The 23350-nt window shown below is 34.7% G+C and overlaps 2 protein-coding genes across 4 annotated transcripts in view; both read left to right on the top strand.

Annotated features, from left to right (window-relative positions):
- LOC108905280 (cytochrome P450 6a2-like) overlaps window positions 1-19715 on the top strand; it is a 31605-nt gene extending 11890 nt beyond the window's left edge. For 2 of the 3 annotated variants that reach the window (XM_023454501.1, XM_023454502.1), the window contains exons 2-8: window positions 12208-12440; window positions 16360-16503; window positions 16648-16833; window positions 17443-17763; window positions 17950-18183; window positions 18815-19066; window positions 19351-19715. In XM_023454501.1, the coding sequence (XP_023310269.1) occupies window positions 12215-12440; window positions 16360-16503; window positions 16648-16833; window positions 17443-17763; window positions 17950-18183; window positions 18815-19066; window positions 19351-19514 (1527 nt within the window). In that variant the 5' untranslated portion in view covers window positions 12208-12214 and the 3' untranslated portion in view covers window positions 19515-19715. Of the gene's footprint in view, window positions 1-2640; window positions 2662-12207; window positions 12441-16359; window positions 16504-16647; window positions 16834-17442; window positions 17764-17949; window positions 18184-18814; window positions 19067-19350 lie in introns of those variants that run through there. The other variant, XM_023454503.1, reaches the window with a different exon arrangement.
- LOC111691299 (probable cytochrome P450 6a20) overlaps window positions 9247-23350 on the top strand; it is a gene marked incomplete at its 3' end in the record, with an annotated part of 33539 nt that continues 19435 nt past the window's right edge. Inside the window, exon 1 of the mRNA XM_023454500.1 lies at window positions 9247-9292. The remainder of the gene's footprint in view (window positions 9293-23350) is intronic.

A 23350-nucleotide genomic window follows, 5' to 3' on the forward strand; every position in this document is an offset into this window, starting at 1 on the left:
AACGTTTAATAGTCCACTTACTGTGAAGAACCCTGTATATAAAGGATCATGATCATATCAGTTTAGGTTGGGCATAGTACATTTTGAGTAGATATCCCTTGCGTTTTCTGTTACTTACAATTTTAGTAAATATGTTGCTTACAATTAGTTATCAAAATATTTTCAATGTCATGTCGCTCTAGACCAGGGATGCACATACCGCGGCCCGCTGTCGATGTTTATGCGGCCCGCCAACGAATTTTAAAAGTATTCTACTCGCCGCGCTCCGGTCCAAGCATATTATTACGAGACTAGAAATCTGTCGCATCAACTAGATTACAGATTCGCGAAACACGTCGATCCCCGAACAAAGTGGATGGTTCTCGATGTTTGGTAACTCGTATAAATACGACGCATCGCCGGCTACCGGGGCAGTTAAGTTTTGACTACGGATAAGCGAACGTTATACTGTTTGAGAACTGTAATCTGTGATGAGTAAATATTTCGTCGTTCGAACTTGGCTTTTACCGACTAACTTATAATATTAATTTTGATATGGATAAACCAGGCCCCAGTAAGAAACGTAGTCGTAAGGTTGAAGATGAAAATCGACAGTTTCATGATATTTGGACCGAAAAATACTTTTTTTATTTCATCGCATAACAAAATTGTCTGTTTAATATGCGAGAGTAGTGTTTCTATTCCCAAGGAATATAATGTGAAAAGGCACTATGAAACCCAGCATCCAACTTTTACCAAATTAACTGGCGAAAATCGAACGCAAAGAATTTCCACTTTACAACGAGAACTAATAGGCCAGCAATCTATGTTTACAAAAGGTTATTTTATTTTTATCATTGTATTTCATACTATTTAAAAATAAAAAATTTTGTGTTAATAAATATTGTTTGTAGTGGTCCGTCCTTGGCTAATATTTTTCCCGAGTGGCCCCTGTTCCCTATAAGTCTGTGCATCCCTGCTGTAGGAGAAGGACGTGATCAGCAAGTGAACCTTAATGCTGAAGATGAAGTGTTGGAAAATCTTGACGAAGACCCCACAATTAGTACTCGCACAGCAAGTAAGAACCTCATCTCGTACCGTACATCGCATCTTAAGGCGCCAGCTGTTGCACCCCTATCATTAGCAACCAGTTCAACATTTTGCCCCCGGATTATGATCAACGAATGCGTTTTTGCAAATGGTTTTTACGGCAATGTACCAATCAGGTAGACTTTCCTGCTTATGTTTGTGTAACAGATGAGGCGACATTCACCCGTGATGAAATGAATTTCCATATATGTGTGCACATATGGGCGAAGAAAATGCTCACGCGATTAGGGAAACTCATTTTCAATATCGGTTCTCGGTAAATGTTTGGGCTGGCATAATAGGCGATGTACTTGTGGGTCCATATTTCTTTGAAGGACGACTAAATGGACCAACATTGGATAACCGGTTGCCTGAATTATTGGACGATGAGGCATTACAAGTTCGGGCACGCATGTTTTATCTTCTAGATGGGGCTCCTCCACACAGTACTCGAGAAGTAACGACACTTTTGAATGAAATGTTTCCTCAGTGATGGATCGGACGCTTTGGTCTTGTGCCGTGGCCACTTCGGTCACCCGATCTAACTCCAATGGACTTTTATCTTTGGAGCCACTTGAAGTCATTGGTTTACAATACTCCAATTGCTACGGTGGAAGAATTGCGAAACCGTATACTTGAAGCTGCTGACACAATTAGGGGAATACCTGGAATTTGGGAAAATATTCGCCAAAATTGGGTGCGTCGGTGCTATGCCTGTATCTGCGCTAATTTAAGATAGTAATTACTATTAATTATTATAATAAGAAAATATCTGATTCTTTTTAAATATCTATTTTTCTTAATTTGTACTTTTGCATTGAAAAATTCCCCAAAAATTGAGAAGTATCTTTCTATATTTCAACGACGATTTGTTTATGCGGCTGGTCTACAGCACGTAACTCATCGTACATCACATTTGTACATCTCTGCCTCTGATCTGAATCGCATCGATCAATTTATTCGACATGTATCTAGCGACACCCTAATGCCTACCCTGTCAGCCTGGCGTGCCGATTGTAATGGTCCTTTGAGCCGGATTTCACACATTTTTCAAAATAGTTCTCATTCAATAATCTGCGCCCTGTTGCCCTCGTATAAACGTTACACAAACACCTTGCACAATATTTTTTTTATTATTTTGATCCAAGCTATCACATGAAAATAATGGGACTTACACTCCTAACATTCTGTATTTCCTACAACATCTATCTGTACATTTTTTCCTGTCCTGAGAAAATTTCTTAATATAAAAATTGAAATGGATAGTTTTATATCGAATAATCTCTTATCGTAAACGAATCTCTATCTTGGATCTGTTTGTTATAAGATTACTGAACATTTCGTGCCACAAAATAATGTTATGTCCAATGTTTTGTTCTTCAATACAATGCGATAACAAACAGTTATCTCTTTGGTTAGTTATAAATAGCATGTAATAATATGTCACAATTTTTTAGTCGTATCTTTGTGATAAGAAGATGCCTACTTATAAACGGATTTCACGTATAATTTTTACAAAAAAAAATATATAATTTAGATTGGATTTTGTGAGAGTGAGTTGTGCAAGAAATTGTCTCCTGTAAAAGCTACAACGTAAGTCGCTGAAAAAAAAAGTGTGTATGTTAATTTAAAATTAACTTAATATCTAATATACAGGGTGTCCCACCAACTGCGTCGATCGATATCTAGGAAAGTACTGCTCCGAAAAATTTGAAAATTTGGCAACATGGCAAAGTCCTTGGGACGAACACAACTAAAATATCTAGAACTCCCTAGCAATTCCGGTTATACCGGAAGTCGACGCCAACTTCGTTATTTTAAGCGGGACACCCTATATATTATTGTATTTTCGGATTCTACGTGAAATTTGAAGGTCACTTTATTAAATATTCCCTATACCCAGGAGTTATAGACTTTGAGATATTAATTTTTAAAGAAAAAATTTGACAGATGCAAGAATCCGAGGAGATGCTATCTATAGTCTGTTTGGAAATGAAAGAGCGTAACAAAACACCGAGATAATAACCGGCCATGAGCGTGGTAAAATATTTCGTTTCAGGTAATTATCGGGTAACACTAATGCTAATAGGTAATGGGTGTACATTAGTATATTTTACTGGATACATCATAGGGCAGGAGCCAGTGCATTGTGACAGATCAATCCAGTCTTAGAGCTGAATATACGAAGACGTGCTAGTGCAGTAGAGTAAAATTCGACTTGTGTTTAGTGACTATTGTGCCAGTGGATATAATATTGTTTGGGTAAAATGTCGAGCTTATCAGATTACGTACCTGCTAAACGCGTGAAAAGATGTGCGCTGTCTCAGAATGAGAAGATTATTATATTAAATGTATTTAATGCATTGAAACACCAAAATCCTACCAACAGTGTTGACGACATCGTGGAAAAGTGTTCCAAAATGACAGGGATTGGAAAATCGACTATCTACAGACTTTTAAAGGAAACAAAAAATGAACAAGATACTGTAAATCCCCCAAAATCATCTACAGGGAGGTCAAAAGTCGTTATAGATGATTTCTTCAAAAATGTCATTCGCAGAAAAGTACACTCATTTTATTTTAAAAAAGAAATACCAACGCTAAACAAAATTTTAAGTGAACTTTCAGAGGACAACGATTTGCCAAAAATCAGTAGAAGCAAATTATGGGCCGTCTTACGAGAGTTGAATTTTTGCTGGGAAAAGCAGAACAGGAAGTCAGTTCTTATCGATAAAGATGAAATTATTTGTTGGCGAAGATCCTACTTAAGATCAATTAGAAAATTCCGTGACGAAGGGAGGAATATTTATTATCTAGACGAAACTTGGGTCAACGAGGGATATACTGTAACAAAAGTATGGCAAGATAAAAATGTAAAAAGTTTTCGACAAGCATTTTTGGATGGACTTTCAACAGGGTTCAAGGCACCTTCAGGTAAAGGGCGAAGATTAATAGTGACACATATAGGTAGTGCCAGTGGTTTTGTAGATGGCGGTTTACTTTTATTTGAATCTAAAAATACAGGTGACTATCACGAAGACATGAACGCAGATGTTTTCGAAGAGTATTTTACACAGATGTTGGATCTTATTCCTCCGGGGTCTGTAATTGTCATGGATAATGCCAGTTACCATTCACGGCAGACCGAGCGGACGCCTACGACTGCTTGGAGGAAAGCCGATATAATTCAATGGTTATCCGGAAAAAACATTTCTTTTGAAACAAATATGGTGAAAAAGGAACTTTTGACACTTGTCAATCTTAATAAAGATCAGAAAAAATATGTTATCGATGAAATGGCAACAAATCGCCAAATAACGGTACTACGGTTACCACCTTATCACTGTGAACTTAACCCAATCGAATTAGTCTGGGCGCAGGTAAAAGGAGATGTAGCGCGAAATAATACGACGTTTAAATTAAGTGACGTGAAAATTTTGTTAAAAAATTCCTTGGAACGAGTAACTGCAGATAACTGGCAAAGATGTATACATCATGTACAAAAAGAAGAGGAGAAAATGTGGGAACTCGATAATTTAATTGACGTTACTGTGGAACCTATCGTTATCAATCTAGGAGACGAAGATAATTCATCAGAATATTCAGAGGATGAATTTTAATATACCTACTTTTTTATTTTCTTTATTGTACATTTATACAACACTACATTTACTCACCATAATTTGAATTTTCAAAATACATATATTTTTGTGTGGAATAAAAGTCTATTCATTAAATTTAAATAAATATTTTGATAATAATATTGAATAATTTTATTTGAATTACTAAAAACCCTCTTAACCCGGTTATGATGCTTAAAGTAGCCTCATGTTTTGAAATGCTGTTTTTATATTGTTTACTTATAAGAGAAATGGACCGAGAAATTGAAGCGGCATAGACAAAGACGGATTGTCGGGGATTAAATTTTAGCTACCTGCTACAATTTAGTTCAACCCGGTCACACAAAAAAAGTACACCTCATCTATACCGATAATGCATAATATAAAAATATTGAATATAAGCACCAGTACTACATTTATTTACGATTTGCATACATAATAAGCTTTTATTACTCTCTTTCATTTCTAAACAGACTATAGTAACTCTTTTCAGGAGCGTGATATCAAGCGGATTTCTGGTAGCTGTAGAGGGCATGGGTAACGGTACATTATGGTATACCAACAAATTAAAATATTTAATACTAAATGTTTCATTTTTGCTGTTATGTTTTGATAACTTCAAACAGCTATAACTTTTTTTAACTTAAATGGAACACCCTGTATTTTTACTTTGTCATATGCAGATTGAAATTTCCATTCAAGTCGTATAATCATTGTTAGGGTTGCCATTACTACTTTTAGAGATATTTGCAATTTTCTATTTTTTGGACACATTTTCTCGTATCAGACTTGTTGTCAAGTTGGCCATGACCAGAAACGCAAAAAAGGACTAGATCGACGCTCTCGGAGACACGTGTACTATGTATTATTCTACTCTAAATTGTGTTGTTATAACATTATAATAGTCTGGGGGTCAAAGCTCAGACTTAAAGAAAACCTTCACAAGATAAGAGCGAGTAATTTTAGAACTAGACGCTCTATATCCTGTAGAATTACTTTTAGAAAACATAAACTACGCACTCATCAATCTACATACAGGGTGTCCCAAAATGAAATATGTAAAAAAAATCAAATAAAAGTTGTGGCATATTAAGAAACCAAGATACCTTCGATTTGACTTTGACCTTAAGTTTCAAGGCCAAACCAAGGTCACCTTGAAAATATTAAATGGAATACCCTATTTACTTATGTTAGCAATCGATAGAATGCCATTCACTGCGAAATATGGGGTCGTCTCTTGTTTCTGTGAATAGCTTGACAAAATCGATTTGTGGAGGGAAATGTTACAAGCAAAATTTGTAGGATTTTGAATGATAAATTCGATCATGGCCTTGAATTTGACATTCACCACAAGTTGCAAGGTCAAACTAAGGTCAACTTAATATCAAATGGAATACGCTATTATTTTATGTTAGCAACCAATACGACGCCAAATTTTATGTCGGAATCTGCGATCATAGATTTTTTCTAGGATGTGCAGTATTTTCAGGTTGGTCTAGATTTGACCTTGAAAGTTAATATCAAGGTCACACCCAATATCACTGGTCCTTTATTTCTGAAACAATTTTTTTTATTAGACTCAAATCCTGACAAGTTATCGTGGGTACGAGTTTTTTGGGACTGGCTGTATATACGTACATACAGGGTGTTTCAAATTTGTAATCACGCCATTAAAAACAAACTAAAGTTACATTCCTAAAATCCTACGTATGCTACTCGTAACTAATAAAATATTTGTAGGGGGAAAAGAAATCTAACGCTTTATAAAAAAATCTCCTACCTATGGTGGTAGTTATTCGTACAATAGACTGTCCAGGTGTATGGAAGATTTACTTCTGCTAAAATCTAAGAAGAAATTAAAGTTATTTCTTAGCATACATTGTATCTATTCCATTGATTGAACCGTTTGATCTGCCTATTTTTACCATTATTTTGATAACGGCAAAATGTCGTTTAAACTGTTTTTGTAAACAATGTCATTTTATTACGTAAGCGTCTATAAGTTTTAGTGTAAAAGTGTAAAAGATAAATTCTAATAAGTGTAATTGGCAACAAGGGATCAATAAAATCTATCTATCTATACGAGGCTTGTACAGAAAATAATCGAACTTAATTTTTTAAAGCTTCTTTTATCAATTTTATGCATTATTGCCTCCTTCAAAGTACTCCCTTACCCTATTCATAAACTTTTCCCAGCGTTGTAGAGCTGAGCCTGTGCTCAAAAGTAGTGAATTATTTGTACTTTAAGTGTGCACAAAGCAGACGCTGTCGGGTTATTATTATTAGTTGCACAATTGCAATTTGAATTTTTCGGTAAACTATTTTGCAAAATTTCTGGATGGGTTGGAAGTGATCTGATTTTAATTTTTCAGCCGAACTTTAAAAGTAGAATTATAATACTATAAAACGTATATAATAATTTTCCGATAAAATGATGCGAAATAGGTGAAAAATTCCTCCAAACTCGTCACGATAAAAACCATGACAATATGACCCATGTGACGACATTTTTAATACAATGTTTGATAAATAAACTAAAAATATGAGAGATAATAATAAACATATTTTTAAAAAAGGATAACGCATTGTGCGTAAAAGATTGCAAGCAACAAAACACTCAAATTCGGTGACATACTGTCACAACGTATATTGCGACAGCAATGATGACAATTTTGTGCTGATTCAGTGTGATTGTTAGCTATTTATTATATACGTTGATAATTGCTCAAGTAAATACACAGATAATAAAAGTGCTACTTTATTTAGAAATTTGTAAATTGGTCAGCATGACAATTAAAATTTGAGGCCAATTGATTGCAAACAATGTGAAAGTTGCTCCGTCACCGTTATTAGGAAGCGAGTCGAATTTTTGCCAATATTTAATCTAGACGGTTTAGGAATTTGAGAATGAAGGTTGTTCCGGTGTGAAATGAATTAAATTTGAAGTCGAAATGAGGCGGATCTTCTTAATTATGACAGGATGTTTTTTATGTACAGGGTGGACAAGCTATTGGCAATAGATATTGAAAATATCTCATAGTTCAAACTGTCCATTTTTTATATTGCCATTGTAGTAGCCACGGACTCATTTATTTAAAGATAATTGGTCAAACAGTTTCCTCCCGGAAAAAAATGAAAAAAAAACACCCAAAAAAAACAGAATATAAATAATATAAGGTTTTAATAAAAACGTTGAACATTAAGGGATGCTTTTAAACGAAAACGGTTACATAATTTTAATTTGAAAAAATTGCCTTTTCCAGAACACCTCTGACGATGTTTGATGCAGAATTTATACTAATAATAATTTATCTTATAAAAGATAAAAGTTCACTGAATTCGAATTCAATGAAGTAACTGCTACTTAAAATCCTAAATATTCGACGCCACGGGATATTTGGAAAATTCATCTAAATTATTGTTCCTGGAATCTCAGCAACACTCTCACGAACTGTCATGCTGTCATCTTTTTCGTTGGCAACACTGTGCCGCACGAATGGTGCAAAATTCAAATCTTGCGTAAATTTTGATATGATTTTTGTCCTAAATAATATACAATTTCAAATATAACAATGTACTATTTTGAAGTCTGACAAATTCCTGAAATGCCAAAGTGACATGTTAATTTTTTTTACCAGACTCACCCTGTACAAAACCTTTGTCTCGATAAGGTAAATTAAGGTGAACCTTTATACTATTTCCTGAGTGGTATACAATTTTCTTAATGATAGAATGACAATATGTAATTTATTTAAAAAAATAGTCTTTGGTCAGAAATTAGATATGATAAACAACAACACATGCAAACAACAAATTAGTTGTGCACGCGTGTNGGCAATATGACTTCATGTGATGACATTTTTAATACAATGTTTGATAAATAAACTAAAAATATGAGAGATAATAATAAACATATTTTTAAAAAAGGATAACGCATTGTGCGTAAAAGATTGCAAGCAACAAAACACTCAAATTCGGTGACATACTGTCACAACGTATATTGCGACAGCAATGATGACAATTTTGTGCTGATTCAGTGTGATTGTTAGCTATTTATTATATACGTTGATAATTGCTCAAGTAAATACACAGATAATAAAAGTGCTACTTTATTTAGAAATTTGTAAATTGGTCAGCATGACAATTAAAATTTGAGGCCAATTGATTGCAAACAATGTGAAAGTTGCTCCGTCACCGTTATTAGGAAGCGAGTCGAATTTTTGCCAATATTTAATCTAGACGGTTTAGGAATTTGAGAATGAAGGTTGTTCCGGTGTGAAATGAATTAAATTTGAAGTCGAAATGAGGCTGATCTTCAATTTCAAATATAACAATGTACTATTTTGAAGTCTGACAAATTCTTGAAATGCCAAAGTGACATGTTAATTTTTTTTACCAGACTCACCCTGTACAAAACCTTTGTCTCGATAAGGTAAATTAAGGTGAACCTTTATACTATTTCCTGAGTGGTATACAATTTTCTTAATGATAGAATGACAATATGTAATTTATTTAAAAAAATAGTCTCTGGTCAGAAATTAGATATGATAAACAACAACACATGCAAACAACAAATTAATTGTGCACGCGTGTAGAACTGCTTGGTAAGTCCATATTTGAACTATTTTCATTGAAAATAGTTTTTTTTAACTCAGTTTTTGCTCCTTTTTTACCTCTTTAAATTTTTGACATATTCGCCATGATACTCTTTTGATAAGCTTCAGGGTTTTGGTGTGTATCCTTGGAATAATCAAGGTGTATCATCAATCCTAGTTCATTGTAATTATGAAATAGTAGCATTGCAATAAGCAATATTACGTCCTCAAGGAAGTCATATTGAATTGCTGCTTGTACAGGTTTTAGTTTTGTCACAAGATTACACCCAGATGACCTAAAGATATTTTATTTGGCAGTATAGTGGCTTAAAGTACTACTCTTCTTCAAAATCCATCTTAAATCTTTCTCTATCAAACACATAAATTCCCAACGGTTCTGTAAGTTTTCGAGGTCGCTGATTACGAACCTCAAGTCAAAATTACAAAATTCAAAATAGCAGTTTTTATTCCACTCGCCGGATTGAATTCTCTTGTTATATAACATTAACGAAATTCTCAAATAAACAGTTCTTTGTGATAACTGTTACACAATATATTGACTGAATTGTTAGAAGGCACTTTATTTTTTAAATTTATTCAGCAAGATTACATATTTATTGATGTTTTTAGAGAACCTAAATTACTACTTTAAGAAATATTTGTTCATGTAAAACGCTGTACACCACAATTTTTACTCATTCTTAATTTTATCGTCTACGATGTCCAAACGCAAAATTTTTAAAAAGGTCCCTGTTTATTTTACACTCTGTAGACTGAAAACTATGCGCACTCTGCTAAGCATGTTTTATGAAATCTGTTCATTTGAATTTGCTGTTTTCCAATAAGTTGTCGTTTTATTAACAAACCGTCTCTTTTTGCGGTACGTGTTCTTAGTTCTGATGGTATCGACTGAGTTCTCCAGTAACTGTGAACTGCCTAAACTCCCTTAAAACTGTAATAAGCTGTAATAATTCTCCATGTTCCCTGTGAATTTTAAAATTTCCTACCATTATTTCAAATGCGTGTAGCTGCGATAAGTGCGTATGATAATACTATTTTGCGATCATTGATATTATACTAGATTTTTTGAAAGATTACTGTTTTTATCTTGGTTTTATCGCCTCGATGATATCTAAACAATTTTAGCAATAAAATTACAAGTTGACGAATAATGTGAGAAGGTCATTGGTATTCAATAAAGTACTACACAAACATCCTACCTGAGCGTTGAGTAAATATTAAAATTAGAAAATAAATAGACAGATACAATAATAGATAGATAAAAAATAGTTAAGGTTATAGTATGTTATTGCATACAGAGTGTTTCAGAAAGACCTCCCTAAATACAGGGGTCATAGTACGACAAAAATAAGAATTGTTTGTCTTATAAATAACTATATGTCTATCTCCTCTTATTTTCGAGATACAGAGAGACAAAATAAAAAAATTTTAAATAGAATTTTTACGAAAATCTCCAGAGGCTAGTTATGCTACATTCCTATGTTCAAATTTTTTTAAGGTTAGGTTTTTTACCATTCGGGCTCCAATTTCTAATGTACAATTATATTTTCTAAAAATAATGTACACTGGTTAGAACTTCCTAATGCATTTCGTTAGTACGCAAAATTCGTTCTAATCTGGCAAATATTTTTGAGTTAACAACTTGATGTTTTGGATATCTCTCATGATATAAGTTAGCAGCTCTTCTGGCATTTTTTTGACATTCACCATAAATTAAAATCATGTCAACTTTTTATTGTTTGTGAACATTTTTTTTATTTTTAACAACCAGTTACTAGTTTCTTTATCATGCAGGAAATAGCGTTTGACAGAAACTAATATGTAAACAGACTTGTGACAGCAGAGTCAGCCATTGTTTCACAGCAATGTTGATTAAATCATGACTAATTCCAATACAATGGGATACATTTTTGTATAATGTTTACTAGTGTAACTTTTTAAGAAGAGACAGAAAAAATTTCTGCACAAACAATGTTCACAGAAAATAGATAGTTATCATAAAAAATGGGTATGTTCGTGGAAATAAAAGTTGCTGACGTAATTTTTTTATTTTCGCAAAGTGCAAAACGGACCTTAGCGAGGCTCGATTCACGCCATCTAAACAGATTTTTACTATCGTTTTTCGTTTGTCTGTTATGGGCCCGAGACGGGAACTTTGGGGCACCCTGTACTTTCTTGAAATTTATTCAGTTGGGACTAGTGAGCTACTATTTGTAGGAGATTAGAACTCACTTAGTGTAACTCAAACCTCATTTCAAATTTTATAGAATGAACCGGAACTTGCCTCAGTGTGCATCAGCTGCTTTGCTTCGAATAAGTCGCACTTAGTCCAATGCAAATTATTTTCTGGTATAAAAGTATCAAGGATCCCGAGCAAATCCAGAGACTCTTGACTTGCAGTGACAATTTTGCGAAAGAGGTTTTCTGCAATGTCATTACCACATATAAATTTTACATAGTTTATCGAATGAGCATCCTTATTTGTTCCGAGGCTTCAGCCAGCAGCAACCCAATTCCTTTGATTCATCAGAAACGTACTACTTTGTTGTCTTAGTTCTTTCAACTTTCCGGAAAAGAAATCACGAGGTTTGTTTACATGTACTACTGAATGTTTTCCAAAATTGTGCTTCAGTTTATTTGGCACCATGCGGTACCAAAACTTTCATACACAGTACACACTGTGGCTTCTTTCACCACAGATTTCTGTTGACGTAAAACCAGACACTAAATAAGTGTTAAGTATCATATTCGTGCTACCGGTTGAGTGTGGAGTTTCTTTATCTTCACTCTTACAACGTTTATTACTACTCAATGAAAACTATCAACTTTAATATACGCTTTCATTAAAAAAAAATTATACAATGCATTCTTAATACTACAAATCGATTCTTCTTATTTTTCAGGAGGGCAATGGTTCTCTTCACAAACTCCATCGCCTACGATGCGCTGGTGTTCTTCGTGACGCTGACAGTTGTCGTCTACGCTTACTTCAAATGGAAGTACCAGTACTGGAAGAGGAAAGGTCTCCCATATTTCGTGCCCAAAATACCGTTCGGGAACTTTCCCAACCCATTGACAAGCCAATTGAGCATGGGAGAGCATATTGCTCTGTTGTACAAAGAAGCCAAGGCGAGAGGTTTGTATACACACTAGTGTCGATAATACAAAAATATGTTTCAAATTCCATTGAAACAATTACTTTAAATTTTAAAATTTTATTAGATTATGCAAATATTTCTATTGTGGTTTTATGGTACTCTTATTACTGTGGCTTATTGTTTATATTAAACTTACAAGTATTCAAGACGGCCTTGTGCATAGCAATGCAGAATTAATGCACACTGTTTTAATTTGTTTTCTTACTCAAAATACTTTACAGGGTGTTCCATTTCGCGAGGGCGCTACGTAGCTTTGCGATTTTAAAGGGAACTCCCTGTATATTATTGCGTTTTTCAATTCCTTGGTTAATATTAGGTAGGGTTTATTATTTATTTATATAAAATACACATTCAACAGGCGATGCCCAATAACAGGATATGTTACGCCTAGTAATAAAATATAAAAAAAGTTAAAAGAGAAAAAAATTAACTATGAAAAAATAGAGAAAAAGAATTAAATAGTACAAACTTACAAATAACGCAAATATTAAGAACAAAATAAAAAAGCAACAAACTATTATTAAATGTATATGTTGTTTAAAACTTACCGTTTTCAAGATAATCAGTTGTTTTTGAGAAAACTCACGATTTCAGCTCTCTAAATGATGTTAGATAGCTCTAAACCGTAAGAGTTAAAAACTTGCAGTTTTCACAGTTCGTTTTGGCATAAATTACTACATCTTGTCATCTATGAATAAACCGTGTACGTTATTCAGACTCGGAAATACTGAGACCTACATTTTATAATCTTACGAGTTGAAAAACTTTTTTTTTTCAAATGGAATGACCCTTATTAATTATTGTCCTGAGTGAATGCAAAATTGAATGCCCTTTCGACTTATACAGGGTTCCCCATATTAGACTATGCAGTTTAAAAGTCGAATAAAAACTTTCTGATCAAAGTAAATTAACTTTTTTATGGACTAATATGTAGCTAATTTTATGGGATTTACAACGAAAATAAATAATAAGTCAATTTTTAAAGATCATATCTTCCAAATGCCCTCCTTCGACTTCAATGCAATTTTGAATTCAAAGTTCAAAATTTAGCATCACTCAACGCAGCAAATCTCCATTTATTTCTGCAATTTTATTTTGAATCTGCTCTTTCAACTCCAGAATTGTTGCTGGACGACTTGCATAAACTTTTTGCTTCAGGTATTCCCAGAGAAAAAAATCTGGGGCCGTTAAATCGGGAGATCTCGGGGGCCAATTCAAAAAAATCTCGCAAAATCCTCATAGTGTTTCTGGCTGTGTGAGCTGTAGCTCCATCTTGTTGGAATAATATGGCACCATTTAGTAGTCCCCGTCTAGTTAGTTCGGGGATAAGAAACGTTTGCAACATGTTTATGTAGCGCTCGGAATTAACTGTAACAGGACGGTTATTTTCATCCTCAAAAAAATAAGGACCGATAATTCCAAATGATGCTACACCACACCACACAACGACTTTTAGACTGTGGAGGTTTTTGGTAAACAGTTCGTGAGGATTTTCTGCTCCCCGGTACCTAAAGTTTTGCTTGTTAACAACACCGTCCAAATGAAAATTTGCTTCGTCGCTCATTAACAAATTATGTATTCCTCCATGGTGCTGATTTAAAAATTCTTGACAAAATGTCAACCTCGCTTCTTTATCTGTATCACTGAGGTGATGCGCCATTTGGTATTTATAGGGGTGAAATTTTAAATCTTTATGCAGAATTCTGTGGAGACTTCCCTTGGATATTCCTAGGGCAAGTGATTGCCGATTAGCAGATCTCTTAGGGCTTCTTGTGAAAGCAGCTCTCACTCGTTCAATATTTGCAGGCGTACGCACCGTTCTTGGACGTCCAGGTTCTTTAATGTTTTGCACAGAGCCATTTTCACGCCAATGACGAACCCATGCCGAAATTGTAACGCGTGTTGGTGCATCGCCCCTATTATTATTTCCAAACTGCCGTCGAAATGCACGCCGAACTTCTTCCACTGAACCAGTTCTAATGTAGACTTCCACGGAAAACACACGCTCTTGAATTGAATAATTCATAACGCAATGAAAATTGTTAAAAAATGAAAATTAAATTAAGTTGTGACATTTGTGACTAAAACAATGAAGTGTTTACTTTTGTCGTAGCTTAGAGACAGGCGCCTACTTGTTAAAATGTGATCCTAATGGTGTAGCATCATTTGGTAATATTGGTTTGATTTGCTTCGTCGTCGAGTAATGCGAAATTTTAAACTTAGAATTAAAAATTGCATTGAAGTCGAAGGAGGGCATTTGGAAGATATGATCTTTAAAAATTGAATTATTATTTATTTCAGTCATAAATCCCATAAAATTAGCTACATGTCAGTCCATTAAAAAGTTAATTTACTTTCATCAGAAAGTTTTGATTCGACTTTTAAACTGCATAGTCTAATATAGGGAACCCTGTATAAGTATGTCCATACTTATCTCTAACAGTTTTCCAGAAAAATCAGGTTCTTTTGTAAAGTTCGAAAGAGTAGCTATGTAACAGTGTCAAGAAGGCCTTGCAATTCTATTAGTACAACGTCGATACATAGGATTTTACAAAAACACAGTACGGCACATCCTTATCACATCCAGTTACACCAAGAACTACTAAAAGTAGACTTTCATGATACAGTAAATCCCCACCAATTCGGGACAACTCATAGGCAACGATGGTCTTTGAACGTGTGGTGAGCAGTTTTGGGAAACCATGTCATTGGACCAATCTTTTTTTACCAGCATCTAACTGGAGTAGTTTATTTAAACTTTTTAACAAACACTCTAGAAGATTTGTTAGGCGACATTCCCATTGCTACACTTCGCAGAATGTGGATGCAACATGATGATGCTTCACCTTACAATACCGCTGTGGTTCGTCAGTTTTTACACGAAACTTTTCCCAACAGATGAATTGGGCGCAGGGGACCAGTGAGTTGCCCTTCAATGTGTCCAGATATGACAATTTGCGACTTCTTTTTATGGGGACTTATAAAAAACAAAGTTTACGTTACACCACCAACTACCGCGGCAGATATGTGGCAGAACATTACAGTAGCAATTCAAGAAATTACGCAGATCAATGTTGAATAGACGTTTAAAACCCGAATTCGTTTTAATTTATGGCAAAACGATCTGTGAAAGCTGCAGGTTTGTAACTATTACGGTTTAGACACTATCTAGCCTGATTTAGAGAGCTGAAATTGTGATTTTTTTTCAAAAACAACTGATTCTCTCTCGAAAACGGTAAGATTTAAATACCATGTACATTTAATAAACTCTATGTAATATTAACAAAGGAATTAAAAAATGCAATAATATACAGGGTGTTCCATTTAAAATAACAAAGTTAATAACACGTGAAATGGAACATCCTGTAAACCTAAAAATATTTTCTATACATGGCCCACTTGATTTCAGGCAACATTCATTAAAACCATCTTTTTATAAATTTTACAGTTGCAGAGTTACAGAAGCATCCCTTTTAGGTGGAACACCCTGTATAACTAGTCACAAACAATATTCCTTTTACAATAATTTTTTATCAGATATTTTCATTGAAACTAGCGGAGTTCCCCAAGGATCCCATTTGGGGCCTTTCCGCTACTCGATATTCATCAATGATTTACATACCATCCATGCCTTAATACGCAAATAACAAACAACTAAAGTATGGAAAACCTCGAATATCTCTCGAACTATAGGACCACAACACACCTCAATAAAATCGAAAGGAAACTACTTCTAACTTCTACATACCATTAGAAAATCCTCTTCCGATTTGTAACTGTAATGAAGTTTTTCTTGAAGTCATTTTAAGTCAAAAAGTGTTTGGTCCAAAATAACCCCACGAACAACCTCTTGAGGTAATTACAAGGACCTGCACATTAACAGAACTATTTTTTTAGGTTGGAAGGGTTGCGGGCTCTATACAATGGCTGTCCCAATATATATGGTGCTTGACATGGATTTGGTGAAAAACATAATGACGAAAGATTTCAACAATTTTATGGACAGGGGTATATATTTTAACGAAAAGGCAGATCCAATAAGTAAGCACCGAAAATTGAGTATACAGTCGATTCTTTCCAACGCTCATCCAATGCGTTTTCTAGAGAAATAATTATTTCGTTACTTGTATCATCAGTGACCATTGATTCTTTTTTAAGAATGACTGAAGAAGTTAAAATTTTTAGGTGCACATCTATTTGCCATAACCGGAATGAAATGGAAAAACTTGAGGGCCAAACTGACGCCGACCTTCACGTCAGGGAAAATGAAGATGATGTTCCAGACAATGGCAGACTGTGGCGTGATCCTGGAAAAGTATATCAAAGATGAAGTTGCGGGAAAGCAAGTTGTGGACATTAAGGATATTTTGGGTAAGGAAAATGAAAAGCTATGCTAATATTTCGTCATAATAATATAATAATAGTAAAGCTTACAAAGAAGTGCACGTCATTGATGCAAGTATCAATAGTACTAGTTCTATAAGCTACGCTATCATACATGTACCAGATTTAAAGTGACCAACTTCAATTGGAGGTTAGTCTAAACTCCACACCTTTTAACGTCAATCGTTTCCAAAAATGAGATACTCCATCGATGAGGCACTAGAAACGATCTTATGAACAGTAATAAAATCACTAATAACTTTTGTATCTATCACAGCAACCGTCACTAAAGCTGTCATCAAGTGCTTCCAAATGTATGACAAGTGATTCTATTATAATTTTACCTCTTGTATTCAGGGCTTAACTTATGCCTGCTTATTGTGGCATGTAAGTTTTTATATCCATCTAGATTAGATTAGTTCAATGGGGTTCTGCTCACAGTGGCATGGTGGCAATCGAAGGAAAGTAACACCGCGCGCTTTAGCCATTTCATCCACTTTAGATCTCATGTATTTGGAACTGTTGTATACATGTGAAAAAACACATTTCTAAACTTTTTTTAACACCTTATCTTATAGTAACGATATTTCCTTCTAGGTCGTTTCTCTACGGACATTATCGGTTCCTGCGCGTTTGGGCTGGATTGCAACAGCTTCGAACAACCCAATTCTCCTTTCAGGGTCTACGGGAAGAACGTCTTGGAGACCTCTACATTGGAACTAATAAAAGAGGCCTTCTGCATCAGCTTCCCCAAAGCTGCTAGAGCCCTTTCTCTCCGCGTGTTCAGGAAGCAAGCCTGCGATTTCTACACATCGGTCGTACATGACACCATCTCGTACAGGGAGAAGAACAGCGTCAAGCGCAACGACTTCATGCAGCTGCTCCTAGAGATGAAGGCCAAAGATGACAATGCTACAGGTATGAAGCCTACAGGTGTGATAGGGTACTATCAAACGTTTTATATACAAGGAAGGGTAGCTTCTTTGGATGAAATTAAACCAAAAAAAAAAATTGTACTTGTTAAGGACACCCAACAGAATATTTCGTTCGAAAATGTACTTATACGTAAATGAAATAATAATAATGATGTGTTTGAACTTATAGAAAACGGCAACACCCTGACCATGCCTGAGATAATAGCGCAAAGCTTCGTCTTCTTCATCGCTGGATTCGAGACCAGCTCCACTACCATGACCTTCGCCCTTTTTGAATTGGCGAGGAACACCGCCGTCCAGGACAAAGTAAGAGAAGAAATCCGCACAGTCCTCGCAAAACACGACAATAAAGTCACTTACGACTCGATGAACGAGTTGGTCTATATGAAACAAGTCATCGATGGTAAGTAAAAAGCGAATAATTTAAATGAGGTCGCTGAGTTTTAAGGGCAGTTGTTTAGAAAAGTGAAAATCCTCTCCAGTTTTTAGAAATTTCAACTATTTTTTTTGTCATTTTATTGAATTTCTTCCAACCACGTTGCTGCAAGATAGTTCTGAATGATCACTTAAAAAAGTACTGGATCAAAATTTGTGGACATACGAGACTCTTCAGTTAAAGAATATTGGTTAGCTGACGATTGCAAGCGACAAGAAACCGACGAAAATCTGGAACGCTGGACACACACTGTGGTTCCAGGAAAAGGGCCAGCGAAGTCTGCAGATTGGTGCCAGGGACTGGATACTGATACCTGCGAGCGACTCCACAAGAGGAGTCTCCATCGAACGCTTACCCAGACAACATTTCTATTTACTGTACTTGTGTTTTCGATAAGAGATATCTTTGCCGGTCTTGAGAGCTGACTTCCGCCGTTTCTTACTTGGTATTAAAAAACATCATTAGCAATAGTATTCGTTTCTTTGAAAATGCTACGAACGCTTCTCTTGCTTATTCTGTCTGTAGTGGAAGATTACGGTCTACAGACAGTGACAGATGCTTATCGAAATGGCAATAAACATGACCTTGTTTTTTCCAGAAACCCTCAGGATGTACCCTCCGGTTCCACTTTTGACAAGAGAAAGTGCAGAAGACTACAAAATACCCGGCCAAGATTTTATCTTAGAAAAAGGCACTATCGTCTTTATACCTGCATCAGGTATACACTACGACGAAGACCACTACAAGAATCCCAAAGTTTTTGACCCCGACAGGTTCAGCGTAGAGAACAAGAAGGCCAGGCATCCCTACGCCCATCTTCCGTTTGGGGAAGGACCCAGAGTGTGTATTGGTAAGTGCTGTGACTGTGCAAGGTACCCCTCTGCATTGGTTTTACAAGCTGCCAGATCTTGCGGTAAAAAAAACTGATTTTACTAAACCCCAAGTCATCAGAGTCCAGAAAGGAATACTGTTTTTTTTCTCAAATAGGGACTCATCAAGATAAGATGTTTTGAAACCTCTTGACTTGAATATGACTGGCCAACTTGCAAATTGAACACTATTTATATCTCTCCGCTCTATTTGAACTCCCCCCCCCTCGAGGGCTGATTGATTGATCGAGTCATTGATTTTTAGGTGAAAGATTTGGAATTCTACAATCTAAAGTCGGACTGACATCCATTTTGAAGGACTTTAAAGTTACCTTAAGCGAGAAGACTAAGTTACCTTTGAAAATGAATCCTTATGAAAAGATTACCTCGCCCATTGGAGGTATTTGGTTGAAGATCGAGAAGGTTTAAATAGATACAAGTTGACCAAATCCATCCTGTCCGACAGATGCGCAGAAGAAGGGAGTCTACCTAGGAGAGACGAAGACAAGAGCAAGTGTCGCGCACATCTGATGCTCGATGAATTTGGTCAAGCTATACCATTTCCGTCATATTGATATATTATTGCATATTTTATACCAAATAGATACATAAATAAAGTGATACAAGTACGATAGTCTTTATTAATTTTATAGTTACATTGCAGTGGGCAGTGGGGTAGATTTTTTATGTAATGCCCTAAATTTTGTGTTTGGTGGACAGGTTGCAAGTAACCTATGTACATGTTTATGCTTAAAGAAGGAATATATATGTATAATTACACCAGCACACACAAAAAAATGAGTGGGAAGATGTAGCGCTACTCAATTTAATGACAATAATCGATAAAACACACACTTGTTTATAGGCCAATCAGTAGAGCATTAAATCTGTGATATTATGACAAAAGTACTAGCAATTAGCAAACGGATTGTACCATCATATAGAAGACAGTCTGTAGATATATTGTAACGGTTCATATTTACCGGTATTAGAAATTAAAATTATCAAGGGTCACAATGTATAGGCAATTCTGAATACGTCGAAATAAAGTAGTAATCGAATTCATTAGGCGAGGAACTAAGAGTTTTTAGTGGGAACGGAAAAAAAAAATGATGGCAAAAAAAGGATAGGCGAAGCCGGCAAGGCACGAAAAGATAGAAAGGTTATTTGTATGAAAGCCGTTATTAACAATTAACGAAACCTTTACTTATAAGATCTAAGGTCAGTAAGAACATTAATTGCAACAATATATTCTTTATTATTTAACGTATTTTAGGTTTTTTTGTCTCTATACAACAGGTACATAAATACATGAATTTATTGTATACGGGGCGTTGCCTCCCTTGTCACCTTGTCAGCCGGCCACCAAATTTGAAGCGAGTTGCGTCATGTGCCTGTCCGAATTGCTGATGTAATTGCCCTACATGGATTATATACCGCTTTAGACGCCATTTCGTTCCCACCCTGGATGGTTGATGCACTTATACTTACCCTAGATGGTCCATATACCGTACTAGACAACATTACGTACCTTCTGTGAGCACCATTATGTAAAATGCCCGTATCTGTAGATGTGTTGATAACCATATATCCGTAAGAAACAAAAGGTAATGCTGTTAAACCATTGCTGGGAATCCATCGTGAGTAGAAAGCCTTTTCTTGTCAATCTATCTAATAAGGAACGCAAGGATTTAATAACAATATTCATGACATTTCATATATTACTTTGTTTTCTATATTTTTGTTAACCTGAATAAAAATTAAGATATTTATATGTAAGCCCGGAACAACTGTTCGAGAGGTAACGGTTATGATTATTTAACCATATCCAATTGGAACTAAACCCTAAAATTTAAGTAATATAGAAATTAACATTAGCTTTATTTATGATATACAGTATATTAATAATTCACCTACCTGCTCTATTTGCTGAATTTTTGTAAAATTTCACTTTTAACGATTCAGCTAAGTTAAATTTTTTAATACTAACAATTCTAATATTAAATCTTACGTTGTATCTTTGAACAATCATTCATTAATGTAGGGTATCTACACTATTATTATGTATTATTTTTGCGTTTTTGCATTAATTTCGCACTAGTTCCTACTTACCTGTTTGGAATTCATATCTGTTGGTAACATGATACGTCCAATTGTCGTTTATACACTAATGGTAGAATTTATACACTTTAATAATAATAATATTAATTATACATACATTTACTAACATTTTGGCCATTTTAAGTCTTATTTTACCCCCTCCTCGTCAACCCCTGTTGACTGGCGCCCACTAGTAGTTTTGCATCGTTACATCTTAAAGCTATAATTATTATTTTTTGACACTTACCCATGCCTTTGCTTCCACAATAAATGAGCTGCCGTGCAAGTGACAGTCACTTTGAGGCGATTAAGTTTTTTTGTTTTTAGTTTAACCACCTAACCGGTTTACGACCGAAGGTACGTCACAATATGCTTATATGTTTTCTACTCCAATTTGCCATTGATTAATTTTTAATAAACATTTTTATGCAAAAAACGCATTTTTTTAGTTTTTGACTTATAAAACCTAAACCAGCGAAACAATCTGAATGCTATAAAGAGACAATTTGTAGAGAATCGAAATACGAATAACGAGAGGTCGATCGATCCTATCGGATAATTAGAAACGAAGAAAACCCGGAAAAATCGTAAAATTTAACGTTTTTTAAAAAATTCATTACTTCGTAATTTTTTAAGTTGTAGAGCTGACCCTGTGCGCAAAAGTAGTGAATTATACTTGTACTTGTACTTTAAGTGTTTACAGAGTAGGCGCTGTCGGACCGTTAGTTTTGGCAGAATAGACTTTTTTAGCGTGTCGTCACATAATTAGGCAACCCGCAACAAATTGTCATAGTTGAAATTGTACAAACCGAATCTAACCCTCATGTACTATTTTCTTAGATACTATAAAAATGAACAACTTCAAGTTAATTTATTTTTACAAGGATTTAGACGTATTTAAGAACAACCAACACGTGTTTGGTAAAATAGATACACTAATGTGCTTAAAATTTACAAAAAACGATATAAAAGAATATTCCTAAATAGAGGCCTACTTTTGCAATGGCCAACGAGATGAAAATGGATGGAAGTATTCAATCAATCTATTCATGCTTTCTGCTATTCCAGGAAGACTTTCCAAATCATGAAGCTGCTCATTTTTGCTCAGCATGTTCGACGTTTGGTGACACGATTCAGAAATACTGGCAATGTTTGTAAAGAGAAGTCACCTGGAAGAAAGTCAGTTTTAACTGAAGAAAAACTGGAGGATGTTCGAGAGCATTTAGCAACGAGCCCCACTAAACCTTTACGACAACTTTCAGCTCAGGCGGGCAAATATTTATAAGATGTTAAATATCAGTACTAAAAAATATTATTACAGGATTGTATATGGTTCACAATATGTTTATCAGTTTAAGAAGACGGGTAAATCTATGGATATAGACCGAAGGCAGACATTTTGAACATTATAAATAAGTCGCGATGAAAAATATTAAATATTTTTAATCTTCATTTCAATGTTTAAATAGTTATTAGAAGTTATAACAAATTAATTACAAAAATTATTATTACTGGTAGGGACAGAATTTTGGTCAAAATTAAATGTTTATATTCACTTTTTTTAACATTAAACAGGAACTAACTTTTAATCAAATTATGAATTTGAAAAATATGTTATTAAAGTACTCAAAGGTTCACGTCGTCTAAATAATCATACGTATTAAAATAATTTAGGTACTTACCAAAAAGCAAAATTCAGTAATTTTTAAACGCACAAGTTCAAAACAAACTACAACATGTGTTCAAAATGTTCACCACCATTTTCGATGCACGCGCATTGACAATAGCGAACGAAATAATCTATCTTTGTCATAGGCATACTATGTCCACGACTTCGGTACTATGGTGCGACAAAGCGAACGTGATTTTTTTGCCTTTGTCTTGCCAGTGTCGTAGGAGCTAAATAAAATTCAGAAGGTAAAAAGGTAAATAAATTTGTAGCTGTCTAAGAAACCAACGTAAAAAAAAAATTCGAAGGCAACTTTTCATTATTTTAAATAATCAATCGAATAGTATAGAAAAAACATTGTTTTAGTTTTGTTAAATCATTAAAATTAACGATTAAAAATTTGATTTTGTTATAACTTTCTTATTAAAAATTAAAAAATATGTCTATTTCTCTGGAAAGAAAAGTTACATTTTTTTAGAGCAGATTGAAAAAAAAA

The sequence above is a fragment of the Anoplophora glabripennis genome, unplaced genomic scaffold (genome assembly GCF_000390285.2).
Source record: "Anoplophora glabripennis isolate ALB-LARVAE unplaced genomic scaffold, Agla_2.0 scaffold245, whole genome shotgun sequence".
NCBI classification, from domain to species: Eukaryota; Metazoa; Arthropoda; class Insecta; order Coleoptera; family Cerambycidae; genus Anoplophora; species Anoplophora glabripennis.